This window comes from Trachypithecus francoisi, unplaced genomic scaffold, assembly GCF_009764315.1.
Source record: "Trachypithecus francoisi isolate TF-2019V2 unplaced genomic scaffold, Tfra_2.0 Lachesis_group9, whole genome shotgun sequence".
Taxonomy (NCBI): domain Eukaryota; kingdom Metazoa; phylum Chordata; class Mammalia; order Primates; family Cercopithecidae; genus Trachypithecus; species Trachypithecus francoisi.
In genome coordinates this window covers 3,599,177-3,619,530 of record NW_022681474.1, presented here as the reverse complement: position 1 = coordinate 3,619,530, position 20,354 = coordinate 3,599,177, and the positions used below count along the sequence as shown (strand labels likewise).

At 39.0% G+C, this 20,354-nt stretch overlaps 1 protein-coding gene across 3 annotated transcripts in view; it reads left to right on the top strand.

Annotated features, from left to right (window-relative positions):
- Nucleotides 1–20,354, top strand: part of PRPF18 (pre-mRNA processing factor 18) — a 46,374-nt gene that overhangs the window by 10,292 nt on the left and 15,728 nt on the right. For 2 of the 3 annotated variants that reach the window (XM_033209308.1, XM_033209307.1), the window contains 7 exons: nucleotides 3,002–3,106; nucleotides 8,807–8,920; nucleotides 13,740–13,886; nucleotides 15,311–15,379; nucleotides 17,426–17,566; nucleotides 17,693–17,764; nucleotides 20,068–20,223. In XM_033209308.1, coding sequence (XP_033065199.1) covers nucleotides 3,002–3,106; nucleotides 8,807–8,920; nucleotides 13,740–13,886; nucleotides 15,311–15,379; nucleotides 17,426–17,566; nucleotides 17,693–17,764; nucleotides 20,068–20,223 — 804 coding nt within the window. The remainder of the gene's footprint in view (nucleotides 1–3,001; nucleotides 3,107–8,806; nucleotides 8,921–13,739; nucleotides 13,887–15,310; nucleotides 15,380–17,425; nucleotides 17,567–17,692; nucleotides 17,765–20,067; nucleotides 20,224–20,354) is intronic. The other variant, XM_033209309.1, reaches the window with a different exon arrangement.

The window sequence follows — 20,354 nt, the reverse complement described above, 5'->3', positions numbered from 1 at the left end:
TACCTCTCCCAATAAAACAGTCTATTTGGAAAGAGTTCAAAACATTTATTCATCTAGCCACAGTAATGTTAGTGGTGGTAATTTCCCTGCCTTCTCCGGAATATTTTAAGCCATCGATTTTATGTTTGCATTGTTAATACTTACTTTCGGGTCTTAAGAACCTCTGCCTAAAGTATAAAGCCATATATATTTATATGCCTTTGCTGTAATAAGGTATCATATTTCAAACACTGTTTAGTCTATTGGATAGAAAATGTCATCTTGAAATATTTCTTAGAAACAAATGAGTTGTCTGGAAGGCTTTGCTTGTATATTTTAGAAGAAATTAGTTGATAATGTATTGTGGTTTTATTGGGAGGGGTTAAAGGGTATAAGGTGGAGAAATTATGTTTAAGTTATTTTAAAAGAAGATTATATCTAGCTTAATTTTTAACTCAAAGCTCAGAGGTTCTATTGAAATACTTTTGCCAAATCATAAACTTGTAATTAACCTTTTGCTTGTGAAATATCAGTATAAGATAATACTTTTGTGCATGTAATGGGGAAAGTTCTGGAAATGGATTTATCCTGCATAGCATTTTTAGAAGGAAGCATGAGGAATGCACATGGTATGTATATGCATTTGGTTTGATTTTGTAGTGCTGTGAGAAGACAAGTATTAAAGAAAAACGTAGTTTTCAAAAGATACCAAGAAGTGACTTAAAAAATATTTTAAAATGTAATTCTATTTCTGACATGTTTTTAAAATATGGGAAAGTTTATACTTGTATTTTGATTTTTTTCCGTAAAGATATTTATTGGCTTAGTTAGGAAATGAAAATAAGTTAATAACCATTGAGTAGATAGATATTCAGAAAGAAACTCTCATTCGTGCCTGGCCCAGTGTTGTCTTACACACACTTGGTCTGGAATAAGAATCACTTACGTAGGTTTACTCTGCTGGCTTGTGGCATTCCCAGATTCCTACATTTGAACCTTTTCAGCTATTTTATAAGGTAGGAAAGTAACAATATAGTGGCGGTTTTTGCTTTTGTTTAGTGTGCTTTTTTGTTTATTTGTTTATATAGAGGAAAGCCCTGAAGCAAAATAATTACTGTAGAGATGATTGTTTATAACTTTGAGTCCAGCTGACTAAATGACTTAGATCTTTTCCCCAGAGCTATTAACTGCCATTGTATAATTAAATGTGTTTTTCATCCTGAGATTTTTAGAGAAATACGTTTTCATGCTTGAAAAGTAAAGCACAGGTGTTTCTTTCTAAAGATTTTTAAAGATTTCCGTCTTGGTAGTAATGATATAGTATTCATTACTTTTATTCTTTTGTAGAAACGAGTTAGCATTTTTTAAGGCTTCATGCTGATTTAACCTGTGAAAATAGAAAGGCTTAGTTTGTTACCTTAATTTTACCTCAATATCAATTAGTTATGGTAAACATAAGCTTGAACTGTAAGCTATAGAATCATGAATTATGTAATTTTCACCATATAGCCTTTCTTAATATGAGTTTCCTCCTTAATGTTGATCTTCTTTTATGTTCTTTTGATCTTACTCCCACTTTCAGCATTTTGGATTTATCTTATGGTCAGATGGGAAACCACGTTTCAGTATCTTTTTACAGGCTCCACAAAGGGGCTTGTAAATTGCTGAATTCAGTTTTCCTAAACTGAGACTTGAGCAACAGATATGAGAAAATATGTGAAGAGATTGTTTTTCCTACAGGTTCATATGAACAAAAATGCCCACTCTTTCCCTGGGTGGCATTAATAGAGAGGTGCTTTTTTCCTTATATTTCTGCAAGGTTGGTAGCTCAGTTTGTGGACCAACTCTGTGTAGCATTAGGAATTTTTCTGTATGTCCAACAGTGATTTTCATACATTTGGAATAATACGTTTTGAAAAGCAGGGTAGGAAAAGCTAGAGCTTGAAGCTTCACAGGTTGCTGTTGGAAAAAAATTCTTTTCTTTTGTCTTTATTTTGAAGCTGAGCAAGAATCAAATAACACTGCAAGTCAATTTAAAGAAGAAGAGCAAGTTGATTGTTTTTCAGGAAGAAGTACAGTCTTTAGAATCTGGGGAGAAAGGCCGGGCGCGGTGGCTCAAGCCTGTAATCCCAGCACTTTGGGAGGCCGAGACGGGCGGATCACGAGGTCAGGAGATCTAGACCATCCTGGCTAACACGGTGAAACCCCGTCTCTACTAAAAAAAAATACAAAAACTAGCCGGGCGAGGTGGCGGGCGCCTGTAGTCCCAGCTCCTCGGGAGGCTGAGGCAGGAGAATGGCGTAAACCCGGGAGGCGGAGCTTGCAGTGAGCTGAGAGCCGGCCACTGCACTCCAGTCCGGGTGACAGAGCGAGACTCTGCCTCAAAAAAAAAAAAAAAAAAAAAAAAAGAATCTGGGGAGAAAGAGAGTGCACATTTCAGCCCTGTTAAATGTGGATTTTGGAAATCATGACAGTCGTGTCACTCTTTTTTTTTTTTTTTTTGAGATGGAGTCCTGCTCATTGCCCAGGCTGGAGTGCAGTGGCGCGATCTCTACTCACTGCAAGCTCGGCCTCCTTGGGTGCACGCCATTCTCCTGTCTCAGCCTCCCGAGTAGCTGGGACTACAGGCGCCGCCACCTCGTCCGGCTAGTTTTTTTGTATTTTTAGCAGAGATGGGGTTTCACCGTGTTAGGCAGGATGGTCTCGATCTCCTGACCTCGTGATCCACTCGCCTCGGCCTCCCAAAGTGCTGGGATTACAGGCGTGAGTCGTGTCACTCTTTTATAGCAAGGATGCTGATTCCTCTGTGCGTGCTCTGGACTTGTGATGCCCCTGACGTGAATACGTTTGACTCTCTTTTACAAGCATGCACATTTATTATGAGCTCTTTGCTCAGAGGAATATTAGAAAATCTTCAGTGTTGAAAACATATTTAATTTCCATGAATAGCTAAGGTAATAGAATGATAAATATCAACTGTATTTTTAAAGCTGAATTTCATTTCTTTTGGCTATTAATATAGATACAGCCAAAAGAGGAGGACCAGAAACCATTAACTTCATCGAATCCAGTGTTAGAACTTGAACTGGCAGAGGAAAAATTACCTATGACGCTTTCTAGGCAAGAGGTAAGTTTATTTGTGATTGTTTGATGAGAATAAGATCTCCACGGTGTTTACATTTATCTCCAGCTTTTCCGATAAGTTAAATGTCATTCTTTCCTGTGTAAAATGACTTACCTAAAAATGCTGTGCAGTCAGTTTTCTTCATGAAGTTCTAAATTACTCACTGCTTCTTCTATTATTTTTTTAGAACCTATCCTTCTAAACTTTAAAAAATAAATATGAATATATTCAAAAATAAGTGTAATTAAATGTACTTATGCTAAATATTTGTACTTAAATTATTTTAATTATTATGGTATTTTGTAACATACTTCCCTTTCCCTTATTTAATAATACATCTTTCCAGATTAAAATATGGAGATCGACATAATTTTGAATGAGAGTATAATTTCCCATTGCTTGTTTGCTCCATAATGTTTGTTTGTTTATTTATTTTTGAGGCAGACTCTCACTGTGTCACCCAGGCTGGAGTGCAGTGGTGCAATCTTGGTTCACTGCAATCTCTGCCTCCTGGGTTCAAGCGATTCTCCTGCCTCAGCCTCCTGAGTAACTGGGATTACAGGCATGCGCCACCACACCAACCTAATTTTTTTTGTGTGTTTTTAGTAGAGATGGGGTTTCATCATGTTGGCCAGGCTGGTCTCAAACTCCTGACCTCAAGTGATCCACCTGCCTCCGTCTCCCAAAGTGTTGGGATTACAGGTGTGAGCCCCACGCACCTGGCCACACCATAATATTTAAAAAATCATTTATTGATGATCATTTAGAATGCTTATAAATAATACTAAGATGAACATGCTTATGTAGACATCATTGCATACATTATAATGTGTGATTATTTCCTTTGGAAACATTTCTAGAAGCATGATTTTTAGGTCAAAGACTATGTGTGTATATATATATGTATTTTAAGACTATGTATATTTTTAAGACTTGATGCATATTACCAGATAGCTCTGTAGGTTTTAGCCATGTTGTGCCACTTTATACTCCTAGCTGTGGTGTTTATAGTGTTTGTCTATACCTTGATCAGTATCAACTATTATTTTACTTTAAAAAATGCAATTTAAAGATATTCATGTGATATAAACAAATCAAATGAATACAGAAGGTTTTAAAACAAAAATTTCTTCCCTTTTCCTATCTTCCGTTTTCCCCCAGTCCCCCTCTGCCCCCATCAGTCCTTCTCCTACGCAGTTCTTCACTTGTACAAGCATCAGTGTGTATGTGTATACCTTTTTTTCCTTTCACACTAATGAGATTACATGCATTTGTACCTTAGTCTTTTCACTTAAAAATACATTTTGAAGGCCATTTTATGTTGGGGTGTGTGTGTGTATGAACATTTTTCACAGTAAACGTGGTTTTGGCAGGTTACCTGGTCTGTTTCTGGATTTCCTTATGTCTGAATGAGGGTAACAATTGGGTCTACCTCAGGAGACTTTCATGATAAAATAAGATAATACATGAAGAGAACAGTACTTAAACGTGAGTTACTCAACAAATTTAGGTGTTGTTTTTAGTAGTAGTTCTGCAATTTGTTACAATTAGCCCTTTACTGATAAATTACTTCCAGTTGTTTGCCTTTACATACAGTGCTGAGGTGAACTTCCTTATACATATGTCTTGATATTTGTATGAGTTTATCAATAGGATAATTTCCTAGGGAAAGAATTTCTCGTCAGAGAGTGTGTCTATGTAATTTTCGATGGTGTGTGGAATTGTCCTACAAAGAAGCTGTGCCAATTTACTTTCCAACTGTAAGTATATCAGACTTCCTAGCATTTCTGTCAACTGTTTATTTTGAAATGTTTCAGCCTTTGCCAATCTGAAAGCAGTATTATTACTTTAAATTTTTGCAAACTGATGGGTGAAATAGGTACCTTGTGTTAACGTGAAACTTTCTGTTAGTGATGATTAGAATTGAACATGTCACGTTTTCAGTGTTCGTTAATGTCCCTGTTTGTGGAATTGCTGTTTCTATATTGTGAAATTTGTCTTTATTGCTTTGGAGTTCAACATGTTTATATGTTAAGGGTGTTAACCTGTGTTCATAAGTGTGTATGTATCACATGTACATAGTATATATATGTATTTATCAGTGTATCATTTGTTTTTTGCCGTGCAGAAGTTTTACATTTGTATGCTGTGACATCAGCCTTTTTCATTATTTATTTATTTATTTTTTTGTCTTGGGCATCATGCTTAGAAAGGTTTCCTCTATTCCTAAGAGTTAAAAAAAGATATGTTAGTGTTTTTTTCCACTACCTTTATGAACTCATTCTTTATATATAAAAAATATAATTTTCTTTATATTTTAATTTTGTATCTCAAGTGAGTATGTATTAACTTCTTAGTCAGAAACATACTTGAAATTTCACGTCACTTACATCTTTTGGAATTCTGTTACTTTTTGATTTTTTGAGACAAAGTTTCGCTGTGTCTCCCAGGCTGGAGTGCACTGGCATGATCTAGGCTCATTGCAACCTCCACCTCCTGGGTTCAAGAGATTCTCAAGCCTGAGCCCCCCGAGTAGCTGGGACTACCGGTATGCGCCACCAGGCATGGCTAATTTTTGTATTTTTAGTAGAGACAAGGTTTTGCCATGTTGGCCGGACTGGTCTTGAACTCCTGACTCAGGTGATCTGCTCACCTCGACCTCCCAAAGTGCTGGGATTACTGGCGAGGGCCACCGCACCTGGTGTAGAATTTACTTTATCTGTAAACATTGAAAAGCTTGAGTTAAAAGACGAAGTAGTTTTAAGAAGTTGTTCTTTTTGTGAGATCCATCATTATTAAACCATTGTTACTGATTAATAGTGGTACATCAGTTAAGTACTAGACATGATGTGGGGAAGAAGTTCCTGCCTTTGCTCAGGGAGCATGTATTGAAATAGCAAAAGAGGACTCAGAGGCTTAAGTTCTTTCAGTGATGTCCCTTTAGTCTCTGTGTCATTTTGAGGGGGAGGTGGTGGTGGTGCTGGTATATTTCAGCTTCTTTATTTAAAAAATTAGAATAATAGAATTCTCGCACCAAAAGAAACTTTGAAGTCAGGTAGTTTATTACCTTGCCTTTAGACAGAACCACTGTTATATAATTCCAGATAGATGAGAGTTAACTATTTAAACTGATAACCAGAAAAATATTATGCACTCCTCACAACGTGGCCTAAGTTATAGCACCCAATCTTAAGCAGTGTTTTGTTCACATTCCCTTTCTTTTTTCTGTTTAGGTTCTTTTTGTCTTTGACTGACTTAGGGTCATCTTTCATCTGTTCTACCTCTGTAGTTGTGGATAGGGCTGAATGTAAGTCATAGAAATATAGTGTCTAGATCAAAGTATTCTGTACTTCTCACAGGTTGACATGTTTGCAGTATTATTTTTTAGTTCTACATTACCACATGCTTATGACAGACATTGCACAAAAGGAAACTTTCAGGGGAATGATGACTGACTCTAGAAACCATCATGTGAAGATGAGGTGAAGGAATTTAGAATGCTGAGGCTGGAGAGAAGAATAACTAGAGATATCTTTAGAAATCCAATGAAAGTAGCTCTGATTTTGGAAAATCGGAATATTCTGTGTAGTTTCATAAAGTGGAACTGGGATAAATGGGTAGAAGTTTGAGGGAAAGTAGGTATCAGTTTTGAGAAGCAAAACATATCTGTCCAAACAGTGGGATGGGATGTTTCACGAAGAAATGTGATTCTTGTCATTTGTCAGACAGGGACCTGACAAAGGGTGTTTGTGAGGTCATTTCTGCATTAATTGGAGATAGTGCTAGATGACCTGTTAAATTTGTTTTAATATCAAACTTCTGTTAATCCAGTGAGAGCCCTCCCAATAGATTTTGGGTGTGATGCTGTTTATGCTCCCAGGTAAAGCTCTTGGTGTTTCTTATTACTGCTTTTTAAAAAAAATTTGGACTAATATTTATTACATTTTCTATTTCTTTCTTCCTTTTTAAAATGACATATAGCATGTATATAAAGTATATGAAACGTATTAGGGCAATATACGTTACACATGTATGAATAGTTATGAATAATTACAAAATAAATATTCATATAACCATCACCCAAGTTTGGAAATAGGTTTTCAGCATCTTAAAAGCTCTGCATGTGCAGATTGTAACTCCCTCTTTTCTGAGGGAGAAGTTTTTGGTTTGATGGTGGTATTACAATGTGGACTCTCTATTATGGTAGTTATCACCTGCCTTCAGATTTGATTTTCCTTCCTCTATAAATGCTTCCATTCCCTCCTATCTTAGTGTTTTTCCTGTGTGTCCTGCTGCACGGATTGGTCCTATCGAAGCACTGAGCTAAACGACTTAAACCTTATGGTTACTTAAGGTGTGATGATAATACAGTGTATCTGTTCATGGAAAATTAAAGAATAAACAGCTTATTTTGGATTAAGAAAATGTGGCATATATACACCATGGAATACTATGCAGCCATCAAAAAGGATGAGTTTGCGTCCTTTGTAGGGACATGGATGCAGCTGGAAACCATCATTCTTAGCAAACTATCACAAGAAGAGAAAACCAAACACCGCATGTTCTCACTCATAGGTGGGAACTGAACAATGAGATCACTTGGACTGGGGAAGGGGAACATCACACACTGGGGCCTATCATGGGGAGGGGGGAGGGGGGAGGGATTGCATTGGGGAGTTATACATGATATAAATGATGAATTGATGGGTGCTGACGAGTTGATGGGTGCAGCACACCAACATGGCATAAGTATACATACGTAACAAACCTGCACGTTATGCACATGAACCCTAGAACTTAAAGTATAAAAAAAAAAAAAAAAATAGCTTACTTTTGGCATCTGCATTTCAAAACAAGTGTTTGATCACCAAGAATATGCTGGCATAGGGATTACTATTGTCTTTCCATTGTTTTTAAAAGAAGACTAAGAACAGTTATAATGATGTAAATTGAGGGCTACAAACATGCCCCTTTTCTTACAAAAAGGAATTTTGTTTTAATCTCGCAGTGGAAGAGGTGGTTTGTATTAGGGCAGGTGGTTTATATGAGGGGCTTTCTTTAGACTTGTAATTGTAGAGTCAGAGGTCAGACTGCTTTTTAGGAGCTATTTGGTAATAAAATTAATAGCAGTGACTTTTGAGTCAAAATAGATTTTTAACTAAAGTACTTGATTTTCTGTTTGATTTGGAAACATCTTTGTTTAGCTTAATTGAAATGATTTAAAATATTTGAAGGAATTTATACTTTACACAGAAGCATGTATTTGGATAATTAGCTTTGTTAAACACCAGGCTTGGCTTTTAAGGTGTAATATACAAATTGTTTTTGAGATGTTTAGTTTTTTCCTCTCTCAAAAGTTAAATAGTTGGATACAGTAGCACACGCCTGTAATCCCAGCACTTTGGGAGCCCGAGGCAGGTGGATCACAAGGGCAGGAGATTGAGACCATCCTGGCCAACATGTTGAAACCCTGTTTCTACTAAAAATACAAAAATAAGCTGGGTGTGGTGGCGTGCGCCTGTAGTCCCAGCTACTCGGGAGGCTGAGGCAGGAGAATTGCTTGAACCAGAGAGGTGGAGGTTGCAGTGAGCCAAGATTACGCCACTGCACTCCAGTCTGGGCGGTAAAGTGAGACTGTCTCAAAAATGAATAAATAAATAAATAAAGTTAAATAATTTACTGGGTATCTGTTTCACTTTGTAGGTAATCAGAAGATTGAGAGAAAGAGGAGAACCAATCAGACTATTTGGAGAAACTGATTATGATGCTTTTCAACGTTTAAGGAAAATAGAGATCCTCACACCAGAAGTTAACAAGGTAAGAGGACAGAACAAAGCTAGAAAAATATGACTGTACTGCATTCAGTAGAATAGAGTTTGACTAATTGCATTATTGTAGGCAACAATGGAAAAATAAAGTGGGCAGATTATTGCTGCTGAATGGAAGTTTTCATAATTTTTTGAAAAGCACATTTCTTAAGTAAAACATTTAATGCATTTTGACAAATCCATACAAGCATATAACCACTGCCCTTATAAAGAAATAGAACATTCTTGTCACCAAAGAAATTTCCCCGAGAGCATCAGGAACGATAGCAAATGGATGCTGGGCTTAATACCTGGGTGATGGGACAGTCTGTGCAGTAAACCACCATGACACACATTTCCCTATGTAACAAACCTGTTCATCTTGCACCTGTACCCCTGAACTTAAAAGTTGAGAAAGAAAAAAAGGAAATTTCCCCAGTACCCCTTCTCAGCCAATCCCCATATTTCTCCTCGCCCCCTCCTAGGCAGCCACCATTTGAATTTTGTCATCATGGAGTAATATTGCTTGTTCTCATATTTCATACAGATAGACTCATAGATTGTGTGTCTGGCTCCTTATGCTCAGCGTAACAGTTTTTAGGTTCATCCATGTTACTGCAGATACCACTAGTTTCCTTTTCATTTTCCAGTGATACTCAGTTGTATGAATATATCAAACTTTGTTTCCAGCTTTGGGCTATTAGAAATAAAACTGCTGACTGGGTGTGGTGGCACACGTCTATAATCCCAGCACTGTGGGAGGGCGAGGTGGGTGGATCACAAGGTCAAGAGATCGAGACCATCCTGGCCAACATGGTGAAACCCCGCCTCTACTAAAAATACAAAAATTATCTGGGTGTGGTGGCGTGTACCTGTAGTCCCAGCTACTCAGGAGGCTGAGGCAAGAGAATCACGTGAACCCACGAGGCGGCGGTTGCAGTGAGCTGAGATCGCACCATTGCACTCCAGCCTGGTGACAGAGTGAGACGCCATCTCAAAAAAAAAAAAAAAGGAATAAAACTGCGAGACCATTCTTATGCAAATCTTTTTTTGGAACTCTGTTATTTTTCTTGAGTAAATACGTTACGTCTCTTGGGGAGATACCTAGAAGTAGAATTGCTGGATAGTAAGAGTAGATGTATGCTTAACTTCATAAGAATTGCCAGTCATTTCCAAACCCCAGCATGTGGTATTGTTAGTCTTTTTAATTTTAACCATTCTCTTGTGTGTCTGGTAGTAGCTCATTGTGGCTTTAATCACATTGCCTGATGACTAAAGATGAGGAGCATCTTTTCATAGACTTGTCTTCATTTGTGTAGTGTCTATTGAAGTCTCCCCTTATTTATTTATTTATTTATTTATTTTTTTGAAATGGGTGAAAACTAGCAAGCTGTAATGTTTTGTTTTTTTTTTTCTTTTTCTTTTTCTTTTTCTTTTTTTTTTATTATACTTTAAGTTCTAGGGTACATGTGCATAACGTGCAGGTTTGTTACATATGTGTACTTATGCCATGTTGGTGTGCTGCACCCATCAACTCGTTAGCACCCATCAAGTCATCACTTATATCATGTATTTATTTTTGAGGCAGGGTCTCACTTTGTCACCTACGCTGGAATGCAGTGGCATAATCATGGCTTATGGCAGCCGCAACCTCCTGGGCTTAAGCAGTCTTCCCACCTCAGCCTCCCAAGTAGCTGGGATTACAAGCGCCTTTTGTTCATTTTAAAAATAAACTTGTCTTTTTGTTAATGGATTATAGGAATTCTTTATATATTCTGGATAGAAGTTCTTTGTCAGATATACAAATATTTTTCGTGACTATTTTTTTTTTGTAGTTTCTGGCTTACCTGTTCTCTTAATTGAATCTTTTGCTGAGCAGGAGGGTGTGTGTGTGTGTGTGTGTGTACACACATGCTTTTTGAGTCAGGGTCTCACTCTCACCCAGGCTAGAGTTCAGCAGGGTCATGGCTCATTGCAGCCTCTAGCTCCTGGGCTTAAGCAATCTCCCACCTCAGCCTTCCAAGTACCTGAGACCACAGGTGTGCGCCACCATGCCCAGCTGATTTTTTAACTTTTGTAGAGATGGGGCCTCCTCATGTTGCCCAGGCTGATCTTGAACTCCTGGACTCAAGGGATCCTCCTGCCTTGGCCTCCCAAAGTGGCCGGCCCAGAAGTTTTATATTTTGATGAAGTCCAATTTATTGATTTTGTCCTTTTATGGTCGTTGCTTTTTGTGTCCTGCTTAAGAAATCTTTGCCTATCCCAAGGTTTCAAATAGATATTCTTTATTTTCTTCTAGAAGCTTAATATTACAGTTTTAGCTTTTACATGTAAGGCTCTGATCTTGTTTTATGGCTTAGCATATGGTTTATTCCATGGGCTCTTGAAAAGAGTATATATTGTTTTGCTTTCATGATACAGTTCTACAAATGCCAATGATGATAGTGTTGTTCAGGTCTTCTGTGGCCGTGCTAACTTTTTATCTACTTGCTTTCTGAATTATTGAGAAACAGGTGTGGTTATCTATGACTATGTAACAGACTACTCCAAAACTTACTAGTGTTTGTTTATTGTAAAGGATTTATTATTACAAAATCTGTTTTTGGTGACTAACAAGCTACCCTGAAACCTGGTAGCTTAAGATAATTTTTTATTGTCTTAATTACCAGTTCTGTGGTTTGATTGGGCTGGATTGGGCAGTATCTTGCTTGGGGTCTTTCTTGTGATTGCAGTGAGATGAAGGCTGTGGCTGAAGTCATCTGAGGCCTCCCCTGGACTGGTCTTCTAAGCTGATATCTTGCCCCTTTCCTGGCATCTCAGTTGGAATGGCGGGAATAGCTGGGGCTGGCCAGGCCCGCTCCCCGACCTGCTCCCTGTCTGCTAGCCTGGGCTGTGTCACTGCTTTCTTCGTTGCCAAACCACTTTCCTGCTTCACTTCCCAGCATTGGCATTCCAGCCCCACAACACTAGCAGTTGCCTTCAGTCCTCTGTGTCTATAATGATCATTTTTCCTTTGCTTGCTGTGTTTCTGTCTTGTATGCTTTGGGTGAAATCTTGTTTTTATACTTTCACATGCAATTCAATGACCACATCTTTTCTCGGAATCTATTTTTGATCCCAGTCAGAATTAATTGCTTCCTTCTCCATGCGCCTATGAGTAAACCTTTGTTAGTGTACTTACTGTTTTTTACTATTATTAGAGTTATGTGCATATTTATCTCTTCCTGGTGGGCAAAGGCTGTTTTACCTTTGCATGCCAAGTCTCGTGCCGTGCATCTAGAGGTTTTGAGGAGAAAGCACAGGAGCACAAGGTCTGGATTCCATTCCTGGATTATAATCATCAATTATGTGACCATTGGCAGGTCTTTTAATCTGCTTGAGCCTTAGAATCCTCACTGGTAAAACAGAGGCAGTGATACTTGGCTCACCGGGATGCACTGAGAATTCAACAAGGTGACCTCTGGGAACGCCTGGCATCATACTTTATACACAGCAGGTGATCAGTCAGTGTTTGAGAAATTATAAGTGTTTTGAGTTGTATGTTTCTCTTCTGTGTTTATGAAGGGACAGTAGACAATGATCGGATGCTTTCCGTGTAAGAACGTTAGGAGTTAACATTGGTTGAATGTGCACTGTGCTCCAGGAACTGTTCAAAGCACATCGTCCATTTCTTAGTTTACTTAGTTGATGTTTGCGAGGTTCTGGAACAACCTCATCACATAGTAACTGTTCATTGAAATAAAAAATAGCATCCTCATTACAGCACTACATAGTAGATGGTGCCGTTACTCGTACTCTGTAGGTGAGGCTACCGAGGCATGCAGGGGCTAAGCAAGCTGTTGAAGAGCTGTTTAATAGTATGTGGCAAGGATTTGAACCCAGATAACCCTCACTCTCAACCATTACCCTATAGCTGCCTCGAGGTCATGTTTCCTTGGCTCTTAAATCTTGCAGCTGATTCTCATTCATTTTTAGGAAGATGAGGCTTCCATTTTTCATTAAATGGTCGTGAACCATACGTGCATAAAATGTGAATTTGCTGGTTTGCTAGAAACATAGCTGAGAACCTGGAATATAGATGAGGCACCAATTTTATTACACCGACATTTCTGAATGTTTTGGGAGTTCACAGTAGTTGAGGTTAGACATTGTAAATGAGCTGGGCAAATGGGTTGGGGACTCTAATGGAGACCTACCACTTTCACTAAGCCTCATTAGAAAATTACAGCATTTATGAAGATTCTTACTTGGATTCGTCACTCACGTGTATTTTTTTTCTGACCAGCAGACTGGCCATTGTTCATGCATTGTTTTAATTTAAATATGTCCATAAGAATTAACTTTAAGTGGGCCGGGCGCGGTGGCTCAAGCCTGTAATCCCAGCACTTTGGGAGGCCGAGACGGGCCCATCACGAGGTCAGGAGATCGAGACCATCCTGGCAAACACGGTGAAACCCCGTCTCTACTAAAAAATACAAAAAACTAGCCGGGTGAGGTGGTGGGCGCCTGTAGTCCCAGCTACTTGGGAGGCTGAGGCAGGAGAATGGCGTAAACCCGGGAGGCGGAGCTTGCAGTGAGCTGAGATCCGGCCACAGCACTCCAGCCTGGGCGACAGAGCGAGACTCCGCCTCAAAAAAAAAAAAAAGAATTAACTTTAAGTGAACAATAATGATAATTGTGTGATAAATTGATGTAATTTGAGTTCCTGCTTTTGCTGAGCTCTTAACTTCTTGTGGGGGGAGAAATAATTGCCGTTATTAATGAAAAATCAAAGGTGAAACAACAGTGAAATTTCGTAACAGGTGTTCTTCCTTCTTTACTTTTCTTAGGGGTTGAGGAATGATTTGAAAGCAGCCTTGGACAAGATTGATCAGCAGTACCTCAATGAAATCGTCGGTGGTCAGGAGCCTGGAGAGGAAGACACACAGAATGATCTGAAAGTTCATGAGGAAAACACCACAATTGAAGAGTTAGAGGTAATCTCTATACCAAGCCCAGCACATCGCTGGCACCCTTCTTTCCTCTGGAGCAGATGCTGAGTCAGGCAGATTGTTGAGTGCATAGCACACTGTCATCTTTGGTCTTTGTTTATTTACTCCCCGCTTTTATTTATTTACTCCCCCTTTTCTCATCCTCCACTCACATTCCCCTACTTCCTGCCTTCAAAAGGAACCCATTCTAATATGTTGGATGCACATCCTTCTGTTTGTTGGTGCTCTTGTGACCTGCAGTGTTTTGTGAGCATGTATTTTTGATTTACAGAAATGATGTTATGCTGTGACATTCTTTATTCTGTTTTTTACTTGTCTTTTTTTCATTTAGCGCTATGTTTTTAGGAGCCATCCTTGATGCTGTATGTACATTGAATCCTTTGTTTTTAATTGCTACATAGGATTCCATGTGTTTTGCCATTCACTGCATTTGACTTTTTGTTCTCCAGTAATGATGGACAGCTAGATTGTTCCCAGCTCCCTCCTACCACAGACAGCTTTCTGATGAATAGTCTTGTGCATAACCATCATGGCCTAACAAAATGGGATTGTGGGATTTATATATGTATATTTAACTTGTCTAAGTACTGCCAAGTGGCTCTCTGGAATGGCTGTCCTAGTCTACATGCAGCAGTGTGAGGGCCTCGTGTCTTTCCAGCCTTGCCAACACTTGGCAATATCTTGCTGTCTAATTTTTGCCACAGTGCTGCTTGTGGAGTGTTAATGTATAATCTTAATTCAAAAGCAGTTTTGTATCATGTAAATATCTAGCATGTAAAATAAATATGGGTTAAAGTTCTTAATGCTTAAGGAAACATAAACTGTTATTTTTATGTTTCCTTTAATTCCTGGCTCTTGCACGTGTAGCTGTCCCTCTGAATGAGATCATAGTTGAGGAAGATGTCATTTTAATCCCCTCCTTCCTCCAATACCTGTCTATGTTCCCTAAATTTTACTAAAATAATTGGTATGGGCAACCAGTTGTGTGCTTTCCCCCCCATTGGTGTATTTATTTATTTATTTTTAAAAAACAGTTTTATTGAGATATTGACATACCATACAATTGACCAATGTAACATATACAAATCAGTGGTTTTTAGTGTATTCACATGATGGTGCAACCATCATCACAATCTAATTTTAGGATATTTTTGTTCCCCCACCCAAAAAGAAATCTCACATTCATTACCACCTCATGACTTTTCATAAAAGATAACATGCTCTCCAAGTTTAAGTGGCAAATCCATGTTTTTTGTTTTTGATTTCTTATCTAGAAATTCCATCAGGTTTTTAAGTAAAAATTGAACCGCATGTGTGACCAAGAGCCATGTTTAGACTGGTGTTGGTAATATATATGTGCAGTTGTTGCTCTGTATTAATGAACAGAAGCATTGTTTGTTTTTCTTCAGGCGCTGGGAGAGTCCTTAGGGAAAGGCGATGATCATAAAGACATGGACATCATCACCAAATTCCTCAAGGTGCGTGTCTTAGGCCAGGGGAGGAGGATGCCATGGATCCTTATGAACTATTCTTATATTTTTGGATAACCAAGGGTTAAAGGCTGGGACGGGAAAACCTCAATACACATTTCTCGCACATACATGATGTTTATGATATCGCTATGCACTAGATACAGCAGTTAGAGAAAATGCATATTTACTTGTGGCGTTTTTTTTGTTTTTTTGTTTTTTTTTTTTAAAAACAGAGTCTCGCTCTTGTCTCCCAAGCTGGAGTGCAATGGCGTAATCTCAGCTCACTGCAACCTCCACCTCCCAGGTTCAAGTGATTCTCCTGCCTCAGTCGCCTGAGTAGCTGGCATTACAGGCGTGCACCACCACGCTCGGCTAATTTTTGTATTTCTAGTGGAGACGGGTTTTCACCATGTTGGCCAGGCTGGTCTTGAACTCCTGACCTCAGGAGATCCACCTACCTCAGCCTCCCAAAGTGCTGGGATTACAGGTGTGAGCCCCTGTGCCTGGCCTACTTTTCTTGTGGCATGTTTTTTAAAGCTGGCTCATTAATGTAAATACATAGAAAAGAATCACAACAGCAGAATTAATAAGAAGTTGGTAGAGTTTCTTATTTTTTTCTTGATACAGAATCTTTCTCTGTTGCCCAGGCTGGAATGCAGTGGCACAATCTCGGCTTGCTGCAACCACTGCTTCCCAGATTCAAGCAATTCTCCTGCCTCAGCCTCCCGAATAGCATGCCACCACACCTGACTAATTTTTGTATGTATATATATATAAATTTTTCAGTAGAGACAGGGTTTCACCCTGTTGGCCAGACTGGTCTTGAACTCCTGACCACAAATGATCTCCCTGCCTTGGCCTCCCAAAGTCCTGGGATTACAGGTGTGAGCCACAGTGTCCAGCTGAATTTCTTATTTTTTTTAGATAACCCAAGGAAGAAGAGGGTTCTAGCTTTTTTTTTTTTTTTTTGGCGAAAGGGTCTTTCTCTGGTGCCCAGGCTGGAGTGCAGTGGTGTCATCATAACTCGCTGTAACCTTGAAATCCTGGGCTCATCAGCCTCCCGAGTAGAGGGCATGTACCACCATGCCCAGCTAATTGTTTAGTTTTTTTTGTAACCTTTCAGAGAGTGTTCATTTGTTCGTTTCTACAGATAACTGCCTGTTTTTGCTATGACTTGCTGATTGCAACTTTCTTCTCAACATTTCTCTCTTTAGTGGTCTAGGTAGAGTGTGAACAAATCCCAGATATTTTAATGTTTATTCACAAACTGTGTTCAGACCAAGAGATTTGCATGCAAGGAATGCTTTTTCTTGTATGTACAGTTTAGATACAACATATTAGTCATCAAGATTCTGAATATATTGAGGATACGGCATGGAACTAGATAGGGCGTAGGAACTAGTATGAACTAGAATTTCCTCTTTGAATGATGGCCTCTTCTTTTATAGGATATGCATAGATGATGCGCCTAGAGGAAAACATCCTCGTCAGGCTTCTCTGTTTGCTACTTCCGGAAAGGGTGCCCTTTATACAGTTAAACCCGAGGGGCGTGAGGTAGTTCTCTAGGGTGGGGGTAGCTATGCTGGGTCTTGGCTTCTTTATTTCTGTTTCTCTTTCTCCTTCCTCTCCTTTAGTCAGGTGCTTGGGTGGTTTTTAAACTTAATCATGGTCTGTACAGTGTATGTAGAAAGTCCAGTTTTTTTGTAACTTGTAACTTGTTGAATTTTATGTATGTAATACAAATACAAGTTTATTTCCTGTCAAATAGTTAACTATGAAACTTGATAGTTCTTTTTTGAGGGAAGCATATTACCTTGAGCTGGGAATAGATGTAGACTAGGGAAATTAGTGACTTGCCGAAGGTACTACTTCAAAGCATTATCATGACGAATAAGCAGAACTAGCTTATTAATTCTATATTATTTGGTGGCGTTTTAATGAAGACATTTACTTTAAGGATGATTGTATTCTGTCTTTGTGTGCTAGCGAGCATTTAAATTTACTGAACCACTGGGTGGCATTGTAGTCTAAATTTACCCATCCTTTCAACAGTTTCTTCTTGGCGTTTGGGCTAAAGAATTGAATGGCAGAGAAGATTATGTGAAGCGCAGTGTGCAGGGTAAACTGAACAGTGCGACCCAGAAACAGACCGAGTCCTACCTCAGACCACTTTTCAGAAAGCTACGGAAAAGGGTGAGGTTTCTTGGAAAATACTGTAACTGACTTAAAAAATACAGTGTAAATTTAGAATAAATGCAGTCTGTTTTTTCACTATACATAGTAGCTTCGAAAATTTCTTCTTCTTATTTTTTGTTTCAGAATCTTCCTGCTGATATTAAAGAATCAATAACGGATATTATTAAATTCATGTTGCAGAGAGAATATGTGAAGGTACATTCCCATGCTATTCTTTGAAATTGTTAAGAGTATATCTAGGTTATGTACATAATATAATGTTCATTTGAGACAGGAGGATTTTACATAGTAGATTTAAGAATAAATATGTGATGAGTTAGTAGTAAAAAGCATTTTATTTTCTATTGTATTTGCCAGCTTTACTGTTAGGCATTGAATAACAAACCTGACTAAGAAAATACAGACCTCATCTGTACGCTCTTAGTCATTTTTAAAGTAGGCCTAAAGGTTCTTCAGAGCATGAACTGTATATAGGCCGTGTTCATTTTATGAATGGGATTGAATTTCAAAGTTTTGTAAATGGCTGATTATGTCTTGAAACAGATTTTCCCGTAAAAACAACGTTGTGTAGATGAGTTTCCCAGGATGGTTATAAAAGCCCCTTTAATCTGTAATATCGCTGAAGTGTTGTACTGATGGTACAGTGGAATTTAACCCCTCTTGGTAATTGTTTCTATGGGGAAATGGTTCAAGCAAGGCTTCCAGAACTCATCTCTCCCATTTCAGTGCTGCAGACCCGTGCAGGGGAAGACTGTCCTCCCTCGCCCCAATGTCTCTACTCCGGAATGGGCTCTGGGAGGCGGCGGCGAGAGGAAGCGTACTGGTGTCCAGGGCTCCCTGAGGCAGAGTTTAGAAAGGGGTGAGAGGAGGACTATCAGTTGCTACAGGGGAACAAGAAGAGAAGGGCCCAATGCACCAGTAGTGGAGATGAGGAAAGCACAGAGTTTGAGGGAGGCTTCTTGTGGCTGTGCCTCCCAAGACACTAGGAGTAGAGCATTTCAGTGCAGCAACCCCACTGACAGTGCCAGAGCGGTAGGGAACTCGGAATGACGTTGCTTATTCAGTGCTGTATCTGTATACTCACGTAACAAGGGACTTCTGGCATTCTCGTGTGACCGGATGATTTACTTGATTAGAGCCTTTGTCTAATGAGGTTCCTGCAGTGATTTTACTCTTTTTAAGAGCCAGCCAGCTTTCTTAAAGAAAATATATTTGCCTTCCAGTTATAAATTTCTTCTTAGTTTCTGTCAGTTGCATGATTCTTACTAAGGATGGTTGCACTGGCGTGGATGGATAAGGTCACTGTCACTGCAGGAAGAATGCACATCACTGCCTGCTAGAATGGATGCCCCTCCTCTTACTGCCTTTTCTTGTGATCACATATCAGAACTAAGTGCAAGTGCAAGCTTATTTCATACAAACTACAGAAAGAACCAAGAAGCTTTAATAACCTGTTTAGACAGTTTCTTTGGAATTTGGGGGAAACTAAATATTGAAATTTTTATCAGTTAAGATCCAGTGTTAACATTTATACACATGAAAATTAGTGATTAAAATGTACATATGCCCTTTTAAAATTAAGCTTTATAAAATCTGTTGAGCAGAGCAAGTTCAAATTTATCTTTAGGGTAGAAAATGATCTTCCAGCTACCCTGTCTGTAGTATCTGATTAAAAAAAATATTAACTCTGCCTATCAATCTCATAGGTGTCTGATTTTTTAAAATTAAAATCTCCTTGAGGCCTGGCTTTATAAGCTTCTCTTAAACCTGGAGGTCTTTTAGAATTTATTTGCTTTCTGTTTTTCTCGTTCTTCCTCACAGCTAGCCAGCTTGGTTAGGAAAAAGAGCCATTTGTCTTCATTGGTTTCTGTCTTCATTTTTTGGGGCTCTTCTTTAAAGGTTTTTGGCAGGTGGGGGGCAAAGTGGAGCGATCTCATCCTTCAGCTATTCGACTGGAGCGCCAGTGTTTCCTCTCTGTTTACACATCTGTTATAGACCCTGTGTGGTGGTCGCCACATACCGAGCCCCCACTGCCTTCGGGGAGCCACGATGCTGTGTAGGGAGTAGATATTGTATAGGGTTGGATGATGAAAAACTACTTAGCCCCTGTCTTCTACATGACCCGCTATGGAGAAGACTGGGTCTAAAGGAGACCGAAACTAGACTTTTCATCAGTGCATCGAAGTGCCTACTTGGTAATTCCAGATCTGAGATGTGTTAATTTCCAGCACACAAAAGCTGCAAAGGAATGCTTGCCTTTTTTTCACTCACAGCCTAGCTTTGGTTCTGTTTTTCCATGGACATTGGTGGTCCTGGGCAGGGCAGTCTGTTACCCTATGTTTTAATCTGTTTTGTTAGAATAACAGTAATGGTAATATTTTCGATGTGCCCAAAAGGTGGATGAAAATTACATCATAAAGGGCTGTGAAATACTTTCAATAAGAATTTGAGCCAATGCATTTCTGCCTTTCTGATTTCTTCTTACACTTTCCTTTCAGGCAAATGATGCTTATCTTCAGATGGCCATTGGAAATGCGCCTTGGCCCATCGGTGTCACTATGGTTGGTATCCATGCTAGAACTGGCAGAGAAAAGATTTTTTCCAAGCATGTTGCACATGTTTTAAATGACGAAACTCAGCGGAAATATATTCAGGTAAGCAGTGTGGAGGGCCGGGAATTGCCCTGCAAGTGAATATTCTCTAATTCCCAAAACTCCAAGTCTGGAAAGCAGGCAGAGAATTACAGCAAATAGAACACAGCTTGATAGGATGGAAGTCCCCTCTT